Source organism: Battus philenor, unplaced genomic scaffold (assembly GCF_028537555.1).
Source record: "Battus philenor isolate CCGP_79_NKW_IND1 unplaced genomic scaffold, ilBatPhil1.0.hap1 SCAF_9, whole genome shotgun sequence".
Classification (NCBI taxonomy): Eukaryota; Metazoa; Arthropoda; class Insecta; order Lepidoptera; family Papilionidae; genus Battus; species Battus philenor.
Genome location: NW_027181759.1, coordinates 14,314,579 through 14,336,002, shown reverse-complemented (window position 1 = coordinate 14,336,002; position 21,424 = coordinate 14,314,579). Strand labels below are relative to the sequence as shown.

The 21,424-nt window shown below is 31.8% G+C and overlaps 1 protein-coding gene across 2 annotated transcripts in view; it reads right to left on the bottom strand.

Moving 5' to 3' along the window:
- Ggamma30A (guanine nucleotide-binding protein subunit gamma-e) overlaps window positions 1–21,424 on the bottom strand; it is a 76,121-nt gene that overhangs the window by 17,834 nt on the left and 36,863 nt on the right. For both annotated transcript variants that reach the window (XM_068775673.1, XM_068775671.1), the window contains exon 3: window positions 21,218–21,340. In XM_068775673.1, coding sequence (XP_068631774.1) covers window positions 21,218–21,330 — 113 coding nt within the window. In that variant the 5' untranslated portion in view covers window positions 21,331–21,340. The remainder of the gene's footprint in view (window positions 1–21,217; window positions 21,341–21,424) is intronic.

The following is a 21,424-nucleotide window of genomic DNA, read 5'->3' as shown; positions in this document are numbered from 1 at the left end:
ATTTGCTACTAAGCTGCGTTTAATGTATTATACTTAAAAAGCTAATAGTTTTTTTCTTTAATCTTTTCATAATGTGATTTTACATGACCTATATCTATGCGAGAATCGCCTCTCAAATATTTCAAAATGTAACTTAAACAATGACACATTGTAAAAAGTTTTTACAAAATCAATAAATTCATGGCATATAATGATAGTAGATTCCAAAAAGATTTGTAATTATTTTAATCTGTGTTATTTTAATATATATTAAATCCTCTTTAGTGACTTACGTAGTTTATTTTATAAAAATTTCCATACCAAATACTTGTCGCGGAACATGCTGTAACGTTTTTACATTGTTATTAACATGTAGTAACAATAACATCCTGTATACATGTTTCTAGCAAATTTTTATTTCATTTTTACGATTTACGATACATACTTAATGGTATAATAGTAACTAGTAATATTTATATCTTCTTTCAAGCTCAATCTGATACTAGATTAAATCTAATTGGGATTTTCTCACGTCTTTCTTCGTAGACAAGCGATCGATAAATAATCATAACATGAATAAATAAAAAAAAACCTGTGAATTAATTTGATTTAAAAAAAATATTGTATGGATCTATGGTTCCGGACCCATAGTTACTCTTACAGAAGGCAAGGTTGAACGGAGACTCTTTAATAAAATCCTAACTGTCGTCGTAAATTCAAAAAAGAAATTAAATTTAACATTCGTATTTAAGGCAACTTGTAAAATTGTCAAGTACATAGAATGCAATGGAATCTAACAAGCGGTTTCCTTGTTCCTTTTAAAAATAATATATTTAACTTCTTAATAAGTTTGTGATAATTTATTTTTTGGGCGGAAAACAATAGGAGAAAACAAAAGGAAACTTCTGGAACGGACATTAACAATATGAAAGAAGTGAAACGACAATCTAATTACGATGTACCTTTGTAAATAAACAATGGTAATAAAATGTGCCCAACAATACTTTTAATTAGTATTATCTAATTTGCTATTAGAACTCTGGATAGTAATTACTCGGTTAGGAAAAAAAGACGGAGTAAAATAAAATAAACTTAAAAGACTATTTATTTAACTCAGTGATTCCCAAAGTGGTCTATATCGACCCCTAGGGGTCTATGACACCCTGCAAGGGGTCTACGTCAGCGAAAAAAAATTTGCGGGTCGTGAAATGACAATGGGGGTCCACGATAGTGGATCTCAACACTTAAACTGATAGTACCTATTTACTTACATCATACTATCTTATAATATCAAAACATTTACATTATTTATAAAAGTACCCATGAAATAAAAATTTTATTAAATATGTTTATAAAATTGTGTAAGTTGCAGAATGTTGGTATTCACTAAAAATATTGACTTATTGCTTATGTTATTTTATTTATAGTTTATTTTATGTTTATTTAATGTTACGTATATTTTACATAACAGATATAAAATTTTATTTTCAGTAGTTTTAATTTAAATTCAATTAATGTATAAATTAACATGTGTTTTTACTTTAAGTTTTTAACACTAAACTTCACTACAGTTAGAAATTTACAGGAAATCAATATCAGGTAAGTAGGGGGTCTTCCCAACACGGTAAAACATGGCAAGGGGTCTACGACACAAAAAAGTTTGGGGACCTCTGATTTAACTATTAGTTAAGTTATACAGGATTGAGCGATGTAGCTCAGCGGCGGAGGACAGAATCTTGCGATTGTAGATCACGTGTTGGATTCCCGAAATACAATCTTATAATTCACGCTTTGTGCATTAATTATATAGTATTGCTATTGCTTATAAAAAAGATTCTATAGGATGAGCAACAGCGTCCTCTTCGTCCCATAATACCACACTGTGATCGCCAAATCGTACTCCAAGAGTGGCGATTATGATATATCCCCCATAAATATCTGAATAAACAAATTAAAAAATTATAAAAATGTATCCAGCCGTTTTTGAGTTATAAATGGTTTAACCACTTTGCGATTGCCAACTCCGCCAAACGTGGCGATTATGGTACATATATATATCTTTGGAGGAGTCATATACCTTGTAGAGGGCGCTTATGGGCTGAAACAATGACTAGCTTCATATAAACGTAAACAAATTCGTCTTAAAAAAAATTGTAAAACCAAAATAATATTCGAGATGTTACAAGCGACATATTTATGTGTGCATGCTATATTTTACATGTTGATTTGAAAATTTATTTTACTTCACATTTTTTATTATTATTATAAGGTGTATGTCAACAGACGTAATTGCTGTGGGGCATTGTACTCCTGTATATTATACTCGTGGTGTTTGGTTTTATATTACATTTTGTGCTACCGTTTCTGGTGGAATTAAATAAATAAATTAGCAAAAAGAAAAATGTTCCGTAACTCTAGAAGTAATAATATGCAGTTACAACTTGCTCAGGTTTAATATATTAAACGCAGTGAATGTAAATATGTAGGTTTTTGAGGGGCGACCACGTGCCGGTAGAAGCAGCTTGGGTAGGCTTTACGTAGACCTACGACGTAGTTGATGTCACGGGAGGTCGATGAAAAGAATATATGTGTTAGAAAGAGACAGCACTTAGGTGTGACAAATTAATATTTAACCTTATGTAAATATTTAATTTATTCCGAGGTAGAGGCAAAAGTTAATTAACAATGTCAGCTACATTGGTAGAGGTTTGAAAGGCAAAATAAAAATCTTCTTAATTAAGAACTGTGATGTCTTAACAGGTGGCGCATAAGTAATGTCATAATTTGAAAGTGTACTAATTTGCACATTACATATATGCACTATATTTACTATAATATTTTTTATGAGTACACACTTAAAAATGAAGACATATTATTAAAAGTAAATTAAACAGTAAGTTTTAATCAACACGTTAATTTTAAGTTATCAAGTTAAGGTTTATTATACGAAGCAGGAAAGCTACAAACGAGTATGGAACGATAATTGATCATCCGTATAAAGCACGGCCGCTTCGCTGCTGCTATATGTCATCTGGCAGCGGTTATCGATGTGCCAACTTAATGTTGCAGTATATTTTGCGGATTGCTTTTGTAAACGATATATAACAACTGCACGATATGTTTTTTCGTTCGATATTTCTCGAACTTTCGACGTCGGATTTTTTATACAGTGACATTATTTTTATTTCATTAATCGTTTATGCTTTTATTTTAATAATAACAGCTATAGAAATCTAACTAAAACACATCAGTAAGCGAAGATCAACGTCAATTACGTAATATATAGTGAAAATTTTTCCGAAGAGGGTCACTATCCTCAATAGTGAGGAATTCAACGAAAGTAGGAGTGATAAGCAAACGAATACTGCAGTAATAAGATAAATAAAATTTAGGTTTAATATTATGATGCGGTACAAGAGAATAATAATAAATAAAATACAAAGTTGAATAAGTAATAACTGCATATCGTGTTTATAAAAAGTCTTAAATTAAACACCTTTTTACCAGTAACAAACTCTTTTCGATTGATGGATCAAGACTTCAACTTACATATTCTATAAAACCTATTTGAAACTATATTTATGTGCAGCAGAAAACTTTAAAATACGTACAAAACTAAACAACTATTATAAAACATTTAATCTCAAATCAAGTAGTAACAACAACATATTCGTCCTATGTTTTCAGAGATATATATTTTAGTGCTGCATACAAATATTATAACTGAATGTCAGCCAATGGCAGACGATGGCGCAAGATAGAGGAAAGTGGAAGTCTCTCGCTTCGGAGGCCAAGACCCACTTTGGGTCACTGAGCTAGCGGAGTAGTAGTAGTACTAGTAAACAAATACTAAAATTAACGCGTCCAACCTAACCAACAGAATAAATCGTTTAGTTATCTATGATTTAGTTCAACATATGCACGTATTTACGGGCTTCATACTTTTGTGCATAAGAAGAAGTAAGTCAAAAAGGGTCGAGCGAGATTCTAAGCCAGTCATAAATAAAGCACTATAGTTTTTTAATTGTATAAAAAAATATTAAAATGTAAATAAAATAGAATTGAGTCAAAACTGTGATAATGTAACAAACTATGGTCTAGGAACATAGATGAGGGAAGGAAGTTTATGCACGGGAGTAGATTTGAATGTGAAGAAAGATAGAAATTGTTAAGTACAGAAGAAAATTGTAAAATAAAATATTTATTTATTTATTTTATTTATTTAACAGTTTATTGTACACAATAAAAACACTAAAGTAACAATACAAATATAACTGACACAACAGGCACTACTTATTTCTAACCAGAAATTTCTTCCAGTAGGCCTACGGAAGGAGATTCATAAAAAGTAAGGCAGACACAACGTACACAATAATTAAATTGAAATATTTACAATAGATACGACTTTTGACCATAATTACATACTTAACATGAACATAAATGTATACTTACATATTATATACTTACATAAATAAGCATTATAAAAATTATATTAATACATAATATAAGCATAAATACATATATAACATATATAACTAAAAATATTATATATACTAGACAACTAGCGATAAATAGTGCTCTTTGACTCGCTTTTTAAATACAGGTAATGATGGACAATCACGTACTTCGTAGGGGAGAGCGTTCCATAATCTCGCGGCATGGACAGTGAAGGAATAGGAAAAGAAATCAGAGTGATGGGTGGGGATATTGTGAAGTATGAAAGGAGAAAGAGAAATAAAAAAAATAGTTAAACAGAGTTATGTCGTGCCTGCCACGCCACAACGTGTGTACTTTAGGAGTGTTTTTATATATTAATTTTAATTTATTATATTTAATTTTAATGCAGCGCACATTTATTAAAATACTAGCTGATCCCGCAAACGTTGTTTTGCAAAAAAAAAATTGATATTTTAATTTACAAATAAAAAATAAGGGTTGATCGTAGAGGGGTGAAAATTTATGGTTGTATGTATTCTTGTATGCTGTATCATAAAAAAATAAAAACAAAAAATTTCGTTAAAAAAAAAAAAAATTAAGTTTGAACAACCTTTATCACTTAGGGGTATAGAAAATAGATAGTAGCCGATTCTCAGACCTACTGAATACGCATATTAAATTTGGTAAAAATCAGTCAAGCCGTTTCAGAGGAGTTCAAGTTCGAACACCGTGACACGAGAATTTTATATATTAGATATGCATTAAAATTAATCATTAAAATAAATGTTTAATGCCTTTTATACGGTTCAACATAATACTCACGTACTTACGGGGTTATATATTTTAACTTGACTGCATTTTCACCCATCTAGGGTTGATGTTAATAAAACTTTATAGCCATAGTGCCAGTAATCTCGACCCGTGGAGGTCATTTCGGATAATTCAGGAAGGGATCAGATGCTATAAATTCAATAACTTCCCTCTACCTGTCCCTTGATCTCTTAGGTGGAAACAGAAATAGCGATTTCATTAAAGGATATGATATACCTATTTCGGCGAATTTCATTCCGCCTAAACTTTTATATGTGATGTTTTTTAATTGACGAATATTATTATTATATTTATATTTAATATTATTATTATTTAATAGCTTGGACGAAGGCAAATTCAATAACAAAAATTAATAAAAATCTATCCAGCCGTCTGATTTATAAATGGTGTAACTAATATAAAGTTCGTTTTATATTTACATATATAGATTTAGACATCCTGGCATTCTTTAGGAGAAGCTAATATCTACCAGTGGACTTCTATCAGCTGACATGCTGATAGAGACGAAGACATAGATTTAGTAAGATGGTATAGAAGTAAAAAGAATTTGAGTTGGTAACAGGGATATATATATATATATATATATATATATATATATATATATATATATATATATACTATTTTGATCATCCTGTATAAAATGCACGTTCTGAAATACGTTAAATTAATATATCTTTTCTTTTAAAATGCCAATAACTTCTGGCAGTACAAAGTTACTGGTAAAGATAATAAACAAAAAATAATTTACAAATGTAGTAATCTGTATTTTAAAAAAGTTTTTATATATTATCACTAAGCTGTTTATTATTTCTGAAACTATTAACTTTTAGATAGGGATCATACCTTAATTAATTTATTTATTTATTAACTTTATTGGAGATAAACAGTAACAAAAGGCAGTAAGAAAGTACCAACTTAAAAACTTAGAAATATAAATTTAGTTACAATTGTTACCTTATAACTATCTCACTAAGAACATTTAATGATTTAAGGTCAAACAATGACAAAACAAAGTTTGACAGTATATGAACTATTCATTCACCATTTTAAATCTTTCACGTGTAACCAATCACAAATCTAGTCAGAACTATAATATTTAAGTAAAGTGAAGATATTTGTACCTTATTTTTGAATATTCAAAGATTTGCTGTTTCTTATTCAGATGAATTTATTTAAATTCTTTGTACACCAATCCATATAACGTGTTAGTCTCTTGGGAATCGAATCCAGGAGTTACAATTGTAAGCTGTTATCCAAAGCTTTTGAACTGCAAATATGTCCCGTGAACTCAGTATATCTTTACATTATATTTAATAATTAAACCATAATCCTATCGGAAATCAATTGTCATTAACGGATCGACGAGTTTAAATTCAACTTCCTAACATGGAGCCACAGCTGCAGTAACAAGTGCCTCTTAATTGCCTATTCGTCGCCAATGTCTATACTGATGAACGTTTCTGTTTATACTGCACGTCCTGGCTGCCAGTGTGCGCAGTTGATCAAATGCTTGTTCGATATTCAAACGATGTTTGACCCAGTTTCTATTGTATGGGATATGTTATGATTGAACTGTTATGTTCCAGTCTATTATTGTGACTATCATCATTACGATTTTAGTCGTAGGGTGTACACAGTTGGACCTAGGTCTCTCCCATAGATTTCTAATAGGACTGGTTAAAAGCGGAGTCTTCTGATCGTCGTTTATCCAACTCTTGAATGAACATCATACGCTATGCTTGACGATCTGAGGCCTCTATTCTAGAACTTTAAGGCCTCTTGTACCCATTGGCACTTAAATTTACCAATCTATTGAGCTACATAGCTCTATTACTATATACTATATTCTCACAACAAACAGACACCTGTTTGACGTGAAAATATAGTATAAATAAGAAAGCTGTCTCATTTAAAATATTAAAACTGATTCTAGGAAAGTAAATAGACGTAATAATAAATTTAAATACACAGTCATACATCGTGTGCGGAAATTATACGTTCTCCTTCTTTTCCACCGAAGGACGTTTTTACAAGGCATAGAATTCCCGTAAAGTATGCCACGATTAGCTGTCCTATGTCATCTAGTGGAGGACCTATACTCTTCGCGTCTACCGGTTCTCTAGTGATGACCACGAGGGTCGTCACTCGAGAACCTGTCAGTTCCAACAGCCATCGGCTGCCCGAGTAATATGCCCAGCCTACTACCACTTTAGATGACCAGATCTTCGAGCAACATCGATGGCCTTGGTTCTTCTACGGTTGTTTTTATTTCTGATACGATCTAGCAGCGAAAATCAGACTGATTAATACAATAGCACAATATGTGACCGCCCGTTTTCTAATCGCGAACTTCGTGGGCGAACGAGGTGGGATCTGGATCCACTCTTGGCTCGCCTGTGGTCCACACCATCCCAAGCCGCATACACAACATAAACACTACACAGCTCTACTCGGGTTGAGCGGTTTACTACGTGCGAACGTCATCGTACAACTGTAACGCGTCTGTACAGCTTCTGTTTTATTTTTAAGTTCACGGACCCTTCAGCTCCTTGAACTCAGTTTTGATGAAGCTGTATAAGCCCCCGGGCTAACAACATCAACTTCTTTCGAAAGCAAAATGTTCAAGCTCTTTAATGGAATCAGGCGTTACCTTGCGGAAGTCCATCCTAAGTAAGAAAAAGACCAATATTTAGCAACTTCCGCACATGCAGTGGTAGTCGTGCAACAAATGCACCGCCCGCCAGCTCGCTGATAAATGCGTATGCGGTAAACAATGCGAATCAAGTGCTTTTATAGACCAAAAATGTTATTTACTGTTCATACGTAAGAATAATATTTCAGTGTCATAATCACAAAGGTTATTAGCATTGGATTAATGTACCGGACTAACGGAATATGTTACGCCATTATAGCCCTTATGATTTTTGTTATTAATTGCTTACCACTTGTACAAGGGATTGAGGAAACTGTATCCATTCTCTTTACGACTGTGCCATATATATCAAGTAGTAGTTTGTTTCAAATCAATGAAAAATATATAATTTATAAGCATAAAAACAACCATAACATATAAACTTTTTTTAGAACGAATAAAGTTTGTAAACTTTGTGTAGTGTAAGTTTGGAGGTAAATAAATCTATATATATAAAATTCTCGTGTCACGGTGTTCGAACTTGAACTCCTCCGAAACGGCTCGACCGATTTTTACCAAATTTTACATATTTTCCATACCCCTAAGTGAAAAGGGTGGTCCACCCCTAAATTTTATTTTTAATTTTTTAGACAATTTTTTTGTTTTTTTTTTATTATGATACAGCATACAAAAATACATACAAACCTAAATTTTCACCCCTCTACGATCAACCCTTATCTTACATTTGTTAATTAAAACTTAAATTTTTTTTGCAAAACAACGTTTGCGGGATCAGCTAGTATTATTATAGATTTCAACGGTTTTTAATTGATCGTAATATGTATAACTTGGTTTATTGACTAATTTACATGGTTGGTATTATAGTGTCCACATGAAAAAAATTGTTGAATTCCATTTACAAGAGCAACTGTTGAGTCTGGTCGGCTCTTCTCAACAGATCAGCGTTCAGAGCTGGTGATAGCTTACTACTTACAATACCTGGCGATAAATATTACACATCGACCTTTGGAAAGAGACAATCGGCTAATTTCGGCTTCGTAGAACATTGCCTCTGTCGCACGACTAAGAAAACTTCACATAGGTAGTGTAGGACAGACATAATGTTCTAAGAAGCCGAAATTAGTCAATTGCCTCTTTCTAAAGATCGATGTGCAATATTTATTGTCGAATACTGTACAGTATTAAATTAATGAACGATTCAAAAGCAATGCCTACTTAAATAAAGATGTTTTGAGTTTTGAATTTGAAACCTATGTCCAGCTGTGGAAATTCAACGGCTGAAATTGACGATAATAATATGTTCTTTTTTTTGTTTTCAATCAAAGGTGTTAATAAATAATCTTTGTTGATATTAATTGAAAGAATACTCTCACGGTTTCAAATTTAATAAATACATTTAAAAAACTTTTAAGTTTTTTGATACCCATATTGTGGTGGTTGTGGAAAAATATGTACCTAGTCCGTCATATTGGAACGGCGTCCATCTTGACTTTTAAATTTTGATATAATCATCGTGTTTTACTAGTGTAGCCCTTTCATTTGATACCCATATTGAGGGGGTTAAGGAAAAATACGTAATCCTCCATTTTGTATCGGCGGCCGTCTTAGATTTATAATGTTATTGATTTTATTATATTGTATTGTCATCTAAATTAAATGTGTGTACCAAATTTTAGATCAATCTGACAACGAGAAGGTGCTTAAATTTCAATTTCTAATTTTGACCCAAATAAACAAATTCCGTACGGGTCGAAATAAATAAAACCGTTTAATCAAAATAGAATCAATCACGTCATTGTAAAAAAAGCCACAAAATAAACAACAACAAAGAAGTAAAGAATAAACAGAATGTAACAAAGTGTTAAATTCACTGATTAGCTGTACTCAATTTAAGCAATTTGTGTAATAAATCAAAATGAATAATGATTTTCTGTCACTAAATATTAATTCAATTATTCACCCACTTGTTTGTTGGGGCATTCATTTGGATTTTAACATCTGTACTGGTCTAAATTAAAATTTGAAGATTAAATTTTAATTGAAATTACGTATTACCAATTAACAAGACATTAAGTAATGGTGTAGAAAGTAACGAATATTGCCCAGCGGATTTATTAGTAGAAGTGGCGGAGGGCAGACAACATAATACGAAGAACGGAAGAGCGCTGGAACCATGAAGTTCTGGAGAGGAGACCACAGATCGAAAAGAAGAGCCTGAAATGACCAACCTACCAACAGACAATCTTGTCGAGGTAGAAGGCTTGAATGTAGGCTGCTTCTAATTGGTCTTATTGTCCAGAACTGGACGTCTTATAGCCGTATTCTTGACGATGAAGTTTGACTAAATGTTATAATGATAACATTAATCTATTCGACATCAGAACTTTTAAGAGTACTCTTATTGATCGTCTTCTTTTTTATTTTTGACTCTGCTTCGCAAAGTGTTATAGTTGTGGAGAAGTAGGAAGAAACTTCAAAACAACATTTTTTATAGTTTAACAATACAGAATTATATATATATATATATACTTTTACAGATAAAGTCTAAATGAAATCAAAATAATCAAGGAACATCATTACCAAGGATTCTTGTAATTTAAATCTTCACTTATTGTATAATAAGTCTTTTCCGTCAATTTACTTTTAATAAGAAAATTGAATTTGGTAGTAAAAAAATCTGATTCAGTTTTTTACAAAAGAATAAGAGATATTTTGCAATCGAAACAATATAGCATATAACATAAATATAAATATATATTTACCGCTGCCCCTAGTATAACATGACAATCGCATAATTTTTAGGGGCTTTTTTAATATTAGCTATCTTCGAGTTCAAAAATATTTAGTGATGTTTTCCATAATTTTCTGGTTAAGTATGGTATCTTCGCCATTTTTATCAGAGTTAGTCTTTTTTTCTAAACCAGCATGGTAAAGTACAAAAAATAATAGAAAATTATATAAAAAGTTCTTTGAAACATAAATATTCAAAGATTGTTCGGTATAAAATAGCTTTCTAACAACATAAATAAGAGATAATAATCAATATTTAGTTTTTTGTCTCTCCTAAAAAATTCGAAAAATTACATTTACATATATATATATTTCAAATTCAACAATATCTAATTGAACAATGTGTTAGTTCTCCACAATTGAATACAGAATATAAATAAGTAATGAAAAAAAAAAACTGTATTTTGGATTACCAAATTCAAGTGGTGGTGACACATAGTGCGTAGAATAGACAAGGAGGTCTTATTAAGTATAAAACGTCCATCGTCAAGGTGGATAAATGACCTTATTTAAGTAGACAGATTGAAATGCAGTACATCTAAATAATCTTATATCCAAAAGTTGACGTTCAATGGTTGAAATGATGATGTAATTGAAGTCTTTGTAAATCGAATTAGAAGTAAATTTTCAATTGAATTAGATCAATCTGTACATAGTTTATTTAACTCATAATTTCGTATCATAATTCTTGATCTGTTATTAACAATTATCCGATGAAAGCATTTATGTAAAGAGTCGCACGAATAAGCACAGACGCAGGAAGATATCATTGTACGGATATTTGAAAATGGAACCGTAGATAATAGTTTAAAGACGTGATCGGATTGGCTTTGGACAAAGAAACTTATTGAAAGGCTTATATTCTTCTGACAATATTTATAAAGCATTAGATTTTACTACTTATATAGGTTTACAATTTTTATTAACCATTCAAAATATAATATCAATAAATGTTCTATTATTATCAATGTTAAAATCTCAGAGAAAAATATTGTTAGTAATGGCGATGTGTGTTAAAAAAGAAAATAATTATTGAAACATTTTATTACTTAAGTATTAGTAATGTACATTGGTAAAGAATCGATGCTTCTTATTGCAAATCTATAATGATTACTAAATTTTATATTTATCGGTAATAAAGTTGCACACAGAAACATAGAACATAACTGATTTAAAAACAAATGAATAATTAAGTAAAAGTGTAAGACCGTCACGAACCAGCCGAATTGCTATTTGAAGTGGTATAGTTAAGTACAGGGCGTCCACTATCAAGGACAGATGACCTTGTTAAGGTCATCGGAACGCACCGGATATATGCCGTTTTGAATCGCAAGGTTTTGTAAATATATTACAGCTAATACTATGTCCAGCAATGGATGTTCTAAAGCGGAAATGATAATAGTCGTAAAGTATTATGTTTATCAAAAAATATAAATAAGTTATCAGTGTAGTAAAGTGTAAATGTTATTATAATGAATCAAAATGTAATTTAAAGAATCAAAGATTTATTATACGAATTCCGATCAAGTGAATCGTGATAAATCGTCGTAACATTTCAAGAATTATTATATTACATGTCAAGTCAAGATCCGAGAGGGGAAGTTTCTTATGAAACCCTTTGTACAAAGTCTGAAATTGCTCGGAAAATTGCCATTAATAAATTCATATTACCCAACTTTCTCCGTGTTGCCAACATAATATTTTTCAGCTTACGTGAACATTTAATCTAACGTAAAATATATTTGAGGTAAATATTCTTATTTGCCATTAGTCAAAGTCGACTGTTTGCGGTCGTTGAGCGATAAATTTGAAATACAGTTAATTATTTTAATTTTATCTCATTCTTCCTGTTGTTATGGAATATTATAGTTTAGAATTGTATACGCCAACATTACCTTGTCGTTTAATGACGACGTTAAGTCTAATTAACGATATACACCTTTATTGCTTTAGGAATAAAGCTTTAATTTGCATATTTAAATTTTGTAGTTAAATACGAAAAGACAGTCCCACATTTGTGCTGCCTTTCATATAACACAATGTGTCTTCTTTAAATATTAATATTCATAAGTGTTATAAAAACTTTTGTAATGTTTTTTTTTAATATCGTCGACGGGTCAGACACTAGTAACGTATTTTGCTTATTGCAATTAAGTTTCAATACAATACAGTTTTTTAAGACACTCTGTTATATAACTAACGGAGTAGCGATATCTTAAAAGATCAAAATGCTCTAGCGATTGATGCTACAACTCTCTTACAAGACTTACAAAGATTCCTCCTCCCTCAATCATTACTTTTATCAATTAGATATTAACGAAATATATTTTTTGACTCTTGTATATCGTCACATCGAAAAAGTGTGAAAAAAAAAACGGAAAAATTAGTTATAACAGGTGAATATCCCTTTAAAACTTTACACCTATATCCAATAAACACGTGATCACTCTATCATATACTTTCTACATTTATTTCTTCTATTAGATGCTGCAGGTCAATAACTACAAACTTCGCAGAAACAGATAGTAATCAATAATTAATTTTAATATGTTATAATCTATCAATCTACTGTTTCTGTGCTATGGTTGTTTGGAATAAATTGCATCGTGTGATAAGACCGTCCATTGTACTTGTCTTTCTTGATTTCAGCCTATGGACGCCCAGTGCAAGGTATAGGCCTGCACCAAAGATCGCTACAATATCCAGTCCTAGTTCTGCGCTGAACGCATCCAGATCTTAGGTATGTCGTTGATCTACCTAGAGTGAGGCTTACCCACGCTACGTCTACCGACTCGTAGTCGCCACTCGAAAACAAGCTAAGTCGTTGATATATATATATATATATATATATATATATATATATATATATATATATATATATATATATATATATATATATATATATATATATATATATATTTATATTCAAGGGTGTATAGTAAATAAATAATATGAAAGATGAAAACAATTTTAATTTTAATTTTCTAAGTTTTTCGTCATTTATTATTTTTTAAACCATTATTTTTTTAATAGGGTGTACAATAAATTAATTACAGCAAATGAGCTATTCATTACCCGCTTTATAGCTTTTACACCTATAACCAATCACCCTGTATTACATCGCCTCAGTTTTAGGGTCAATCCCTGGCTTATCAAAGAGCTTTGGTTTCTCCTTTAGTAGGAAACGATTACCATGAGTTTCTTGTTCGCGGCTTTTAAGGGTCACATCATATATCAAGCCGAGGGCACAGGGGGAGGTCACAAGTTACCCTATGATACGATCAAGCGAAATCTTGCGGGAATTCGACGATTTTCGTTACACGATGTGCTTACGAAGGAACGACCTCGGCAATTCTGGATAATAATTTATGCGTAAAATTTTCTTATAAGAACTTTCTAGATCCTAATATCATTTTTGATTTATATATAGTGATATTATATGTGGATACGTCGGGTTATTTTAATTATAACTACATAATATATGTAGTTATGCATATATATTACTTTATCGATAAAATACGGCAATAAACTCGACATTTGTTCTTTTAAAAAGTGAGTATATAATTTAATAACAAGATGTAACGGAGTTAATTTTCTTTATTTATATAGTTATATGTTATAGGGTTTTTAGAAATATTTAACATAAAATCAAGATTTATATATATAGACTACTCCAAGAACATACATATAAATTTTGTAATTACCTTCTATTTGTCTAGCCTGTATGTTTATTTTTTTAAACTAAACTAAACTAAAATAAACCTTGGTAAATTCTAATGTACAAAAGTAATTAATGTGTTAGTTGATGTGCCTTAATTTCGATTACAAATCTAACAATAATTTTTGATTATTTTATTTACACTTGTTTAATTTTCTAAGCGGAAGCGTCGTGAGAATATTAAAGTAGTATAGAGCATAGGTCGCGGATTCGATTCCCGAGATACAATCTTATATAATACTGCGATCACCAATCCTAGCCAAGTTTCCAAGCGTCGACGAATACCAGACATAGGCCTGCTCCATATATTTTTCATCAGAATTTTTTGGATGCGACCAGATGCAACGTCTTCCAAGGACCTTAAAAGTCGTCTGTCCTGCGCTTGAAGGTTCATGGTCTCCGCTCTAGAATCTTAAGGACCCTGGGGTCATTATTTCTGAGCGCTGTGACCTACCCACAGCTACTTCAAATTTCCAATTCGCCGAATTTTATCAGCCAATTACGTTTGTATAGAGATTTTGTCATTAAAGAATATTAAAGTTAAATAAAGCTTCGTTAATTTAAGGTAGGATAAGAGACATAAAATTTTCCTCGGGACAATAAATACCCGGAAAATTTTCCACTAATTGAAGGTGAAAGCAATTAATTCAAATAAACATTAGCTTCCATTAGGGCACAAGCCGGACCTCTTGCGTTAATTTCTTAGTTTACCTTTCGTAATGGCCCGTTCCACGCCTTTAATGTTCGGCATTGTTTTAACATTTTCTCACAGATGTTACAAGACCAATAGAGGAAAATTGTTAGTAATTTTGGAAGATATATACACATGGACGGCAGGGTGTAAAATGTGGAAACTCGATTGGAAATACCTTTCATATATTATAAACATATACAAAATTCAAAATTGAAAAAAGCTTACTATTCAATAAACAAATAAGTAAGAAAACCAATATTTAGCCACTTCGCACATGCAGTGGTAGTCGTGCAACAAAGTGCAGCGCCCGCCAGCTCACTGATAAATGCATATGCGGCAAACAATGCGAATTACACAACTGCTACCGTTAAATCACTCAACACGTGTTTCACCCCTCCACGGGGCATCTTCAGGAGTTATGTTACACCGATTAGTGCCAAACATAGAGCATTCTGTATGGAAATGGCTAAATATTGGTTCTGTTCTTACTTAGGATGGACTTCCGCAAGGTAACGCCCGATTCCATTAAACAATAAACAAATATTTAAATGATAAGAATCCTTGACTAGCTATATCTGATAAAATGTATATACTTAGTCTGGCCATAAATACTGTTACTATTCAAAAAAAGAAAATATTACGTTTGAATTTGGAATCTGTCATTTTTATATGATTGCTTGATGTGTTTTCTTATTTTCGCGCCATTATATTGTTAAATATTTTGTTATATTAAAATGGAGTGGGGTGATAAAGAGAACCGAATCGCTGTGATTGCCTTACATAAAGTAGGTATGGAGAAAAGTGCAATTTTTAAAACCCTCCACCCGCTTGGTATTAGTCAAATGTTTGTTTACCGGGCTATTGATAGGTACAATGATACCTCCTCTGTTTGTGACAGAAAAAGATCTGGCCGTCCACGTACCGTTCGTGTGAAAAAGGTGATTAAAGCAGTTAGGGAAAGAATTCGAAAAAATCCTGTCCGTAAGCAAAAGATTTTATCTCGGGAGATGAAGATAGCTCCTAGAACCATGTCGCGTATATTAAAAGATGACTTAGGACTTGCAGCCTATAAGAGACGTACTGGTCACTTCTTAACTGATAATTTAAAGAAGAATAGGGTGGTAAAATCCAAACAACTACTTAAGCGGTACGCAAAGGGAGGTCACAAAAAAATTTTGTTTACGGATGAGAAAATTTTTACAATTGAGCAGTATTTTAATAAACAAAATGACCGTATTTATGCTGGAAGCTCTAAAGAAGCTTCGCAATTAGTAAACAGAGTACAACGTGGGCATTATCCCACTTCAGTGATGGTTTGGTGGGGTGTTAGCTATGAAGGGGTGACTGAGCCATATTTTTGTGAAAAAGGTATTAAAACGTCGGCACAAGTTTATCAAAATACCATTCTTGAGACGGTAGTTAAGCCTTTAACTAACACCATGTTCAATAACAAAGAATGGTGCTTTCAACAAGACTCGGCACCGGGTCATAGAGCTCGATCCACCCAATCTTGGTTGAAAACTAACGTTCCGGACTTTATCAGCACTGAAAACTGGCCGTCGTCAAGTCCTGACCTAAATCCATTGGATTATGATTTATGGTCAGTTTTAGAGAGTAAGGCTTGCTCTAAACGCCATGATAATTTGGAGTCCCTAAAACGATCCATTCGGTTGGCAGTGAAGAATTTTCCTCTAGAAAGAGTTCGTGCTGCTATTGATAACTGGCCTCAACGTTTAAAAGACTGTATTGCAGCCAATGGAGACCACTTCGAATAAACATTGTATATTTTTAATAGTTATATATTGATGTATTAAACTAACTCACTATGAAAGGAATAAATGTTACGTATAAAAAAAAAATCGTGCTTTTCTTTATAACAATATTTATGGCAAGACTAAGTATAACAATCTGTGTTAAACTTTATTAAAAAATGTGTTGTTATAGAGTTTCTTCCTGCTTCTTCTCCGCAACTATAACAATTTGCGAAGCAGAGTAGGGTCATAAATAAAATAGATTAAATAAATGCGCAGCCAAGAATTTTATCTATACGTTGTCGACATACCCAAAAGTCTAACTAAACGATTTGAAAGCTCATTTTTGGTGACAGTCGCTAAGATTTGGAACTACCTGCTTAGGTCTATTTTTCCTGATGAGTTGAACTCTGGAGCCTTCAAGAGTAGAGTGAACAGGTTTCTTTTGGATGGGCATGTACCACCTTCGTCTTCATCTACACTTTCCATCAGGTGAGATGGATGACAAACGCCTATTCCATTATAACTATATAAAAAATAAGTAAATAGATACATAATGTTGAATAAAGGAATTTTATTTTATCTTTACCTTATCTTAAACATTGACTTACTTCCGAAAATAACTGACCGTACCAAAAATGAGCTATCTTTAATGAAATCGTTTTCATATACATTAGTTTTAAATCCACCATTGGAAGCTTTTTAATATTATCTGGCATTTTATTATAAAAACGTTGAAAAAAACGAATCTTGCTTATACAAAACTTGCTTTTGCTTCCGGCATTTATATTGTATATATACTAGCTAGGAGAGTTGGTAATGTGAAAATACATTGTAATATTCATGAAAAATTTAAAGTATACCACGATAATAAAACTTAAGTTGGCGTTGCTTTTACAGCGATAGAAAAAAGAGAATAAATTAAAGTTAAAATGTAATAATAAATTATTTATCGTTATAAAGCATTGTACCTAAATTCCAGAGTTGTTTATACAAGCCAGGATTCGGTAGTGCATTCTTGGTGATGCACGGAAAGTGAGTGCGTCTTATAAATCCCATAGTGGGTTCCCACACGGTGAAGGCAAGACATATGGCAATGCCTTTGGGCAGTTATACTATCCGGATTAGTAACAAAAAAGATAAAATAGGTTTATTCGATATAGAAAGTAAGAAAAGGACCAATATTTAGCCACTTCTGCACATGCAGTGGTAGTTGTGCAACAAAGTGCACCGCCCGTCAGCCCGCTGATAAATGCGTATGCGGCAAACAACGCAAATCAAACAACCGCCACCGCCAAATTATTCAACACGTGTTTCACTCCTCCACGGGGCATCTTCAGGAGTTATGTTATACCGATTAGTGCCAAACACAGAGCCTCTGCGTTTGGCACTAATCGGTGTAACATAACTTCTCTCTTAGGATGGACTTCCGCAAGGTAACGCCTGATTCCATTAAATATTCAATATAGGAACTTTTAACAGATCTCTTATTGATATTCTTTTTATCTATTTACTTTTTGACTCCACTCTGCTTCTCAAGGTGTTATAGTTATGGAGGAGAAGCAGGAAACTCCACCGAGGCACGCATAACCTAATTGTTGTTAACTTTGGGAATAGTATAATTAAAAATACGTACGTAACATTTACCATAAGGGTAAAAAGTGTTGACATTAAAAAATATAATATGATCATTAAATAATCTCCATCTCTAGTATTTTTTACGAATTCGATTTCGTAAATTCTTCTTTTGAATTTCGAAGCATTTTTCGTATTAACTTCCGGCGGTAATAAAGTCAGCAAATTTTTTTTACCTTCATAATGAAATTTCGAAAATTTATTGCGTGAAAATTGGAGTAATCATTTGGTAGGCGCCAATTATACATTTTAACTTATCTGTTGTTGTAAATACGTAATTTATGTGTATATTATATCCTTAAATTTAAGTGTTAGGGGGACCGGAAAGTAATGTTGTTTCTGTCGACATATATTACACAAAACCGATTGTTTTTCCCCCTCCGGTATTAAAAATTTGTACAGTAGATGGCAAAACGTTTTTGATAACGAAGGTGAATATATTGTTGATTAGAAATAAAGTCGTGTAAATTTAACTTAAGAAAGTAACATTACTTTCCGGTCCCTCTAATATATATAGGTGACATGTATAGCATACATAACCTTTTTTATAGATAGTATTTATAAATCTGAATACTGTTTATCTCTGCACTGCTCTTGATTGACTGGTAGATATATATTTAAGTCCGATTTATTGCAATATAGAGTACATAATGTACTACAGATAGGAATAACTGAATTAGGTTATTTCTATTAAAATGACACAAGTTAAAAGGGCGCTTCTATTTTGTGTATCCGTTCCTACTCAGGGTCACCAGAAAGAGGGATATGTTCGAGATTTTCTAGGAGGTCAAATGAAGGTCCGTAGATGTCATTGAATTAGCATTGAGAAGGCCACATAACCCGCTGAATAAATAGCCGCGAGGCTTTGGCGTTTTTTGGATTTAGCTTAGTTTCTTGACTCATTTACATTGTTAATGTTATATTTTATTCGGCGAAAATTAATGAATTTAATTTAAAAAGAACTACTGTTCAGTTTCCGGGGTATTCTTCTTATCAGATCTGTATTCCAAGCCGGTGGAAGCTATTACTTATAATGGTAAAATAATAGACGATTCAATATTGCGTATAAATGTATACTTGAATAAAAATATTTTGAATTTGGAATCTTTTTAGAGTCTAGATCAGGAATCAACTTAGGACTTCCATCTCCAAGTTGGACAACAGACTTTGTTAAGTTGAATTAAAGCAATCATGAGAGATACATTTCATTAACGTATAAATTAAATTGATTTTTTAGTGACAATTGTAACAACATATTAGAGGAAAGTAACGTCGCTTTCTTAAGATAAATTCACACGACTACATATTTAACAACTGTTTTTTCTATCAACTATATGTTCACCTTTGTTATAAACAACCTTTTGTCATCTAGTATACAGATTTTCATTTACCACTATATATACCTCTATATATATTTTCCCCTAATATTTCTTGTCGATAGTAAATGAAGAATTCAATGAAAGATTTGTTAAGTTTTTCAAGAGTTTATATGAAGTTAAACAGTTCGTAACCCTCTACAGATTGTCTACGAATCTACAAAGAAAGTACTTGTCGAGCGTTTTATAAGAATCCTTACAGTCAACTACACTGTTTATTTCTTAATAGAAAATAATTGTATCATAATACTAAGAACACATAAAAAATATGTATTTTTTTATTCACTTATCATCACTTGTAGTGATAACTTATATACGTGAAGAGAACAATGCAAGAGTAAAACCAAGCTTCATAAAAAATAGAAAAAAATTGAACTGTAAGATTTCAAACGCTATCTTATCTGACAATTCCACAACAAACACAGAGTGGTTTATTTATTTTTTTCATCACTATACTTTATTTTGTTCAATTAATTATCAAGCTTTTATATCACTTAAAATATTATATAATGCTTCAGATTTTTTTGTAATATTTATTTATAAAACCTTTTAAATATATCGTTAAATTCATATATATATATATAATATAGTTGAACATATATGTGTTATATTGACTACTTTTTGAAATATACAGTCATTTAAAAGTTCTCTCATTGTATGTAAGTATTTATTTAGGCTTTTAAATCAATAAAGAGTATAAATATATTTTTTTAAACGAAAAGAGAGGAAATGTGAAATAGTTTTGATACACTTTTTGATAGTTTATTCATAGTAATGAATGCCACTTCGTAAATAGACAAATATGCTAATAGGTTTTAGTAAAAAAAGTATGAGTATGTAATTAAAAAATACTTTTATGAAACATGTATATAAATTCATTCACAAATGTATTTTAGATTTTATTAATTGTAGTGCAGATAAAATATAAAATTATGAAATTTTACGACTGTCATGTTTAGTATACTGGAATAAATGGTCATAAAATGATACTGTGACCATAAAATTTGAAACGACGGGCTTTCAGAAATCGTTTTTTTTTTCTCTCAACCTGTCACATAAACGTTACGGTTAAATATACGACCAGTAAAATATACCACGCGAGCTTACGGCACATAAAAAGCCTCATTAAAGAGCTTCCCTGTAAGCACTATAAAAAAATAACCCGATAGAGCGTCTAATGTCACTTAGCGCAGTCCAGGCGATTGTGTGCCTAAGTTCATAATGAAAAAGCACGTATATCGCTTGCAGCACTTTCCACAGCGCTCCCGGACAAAACGTCCCAATTATTTCAACACTTCACCGGTGACGTCACTACGCGATTTTTTAAATTAGGAATTAAATATTTCTACTCACGCAGCGATGCTTTTAGAGAGCGGCCAACGTTCCATAGAAGCTTGATACTTCATGTTTTCGATCTGCTTTTTCAGTGCCTCTTTGTCCATGGCTGCGAGAATACTGGGATCCATCGCGCAGAATCTGTGGTATAAAACACCCACACACAGGTTAGTGCTGTACACGTATTAAGACGCTAGTGTGCTTGTAAGTACAGACTAGTTAAAA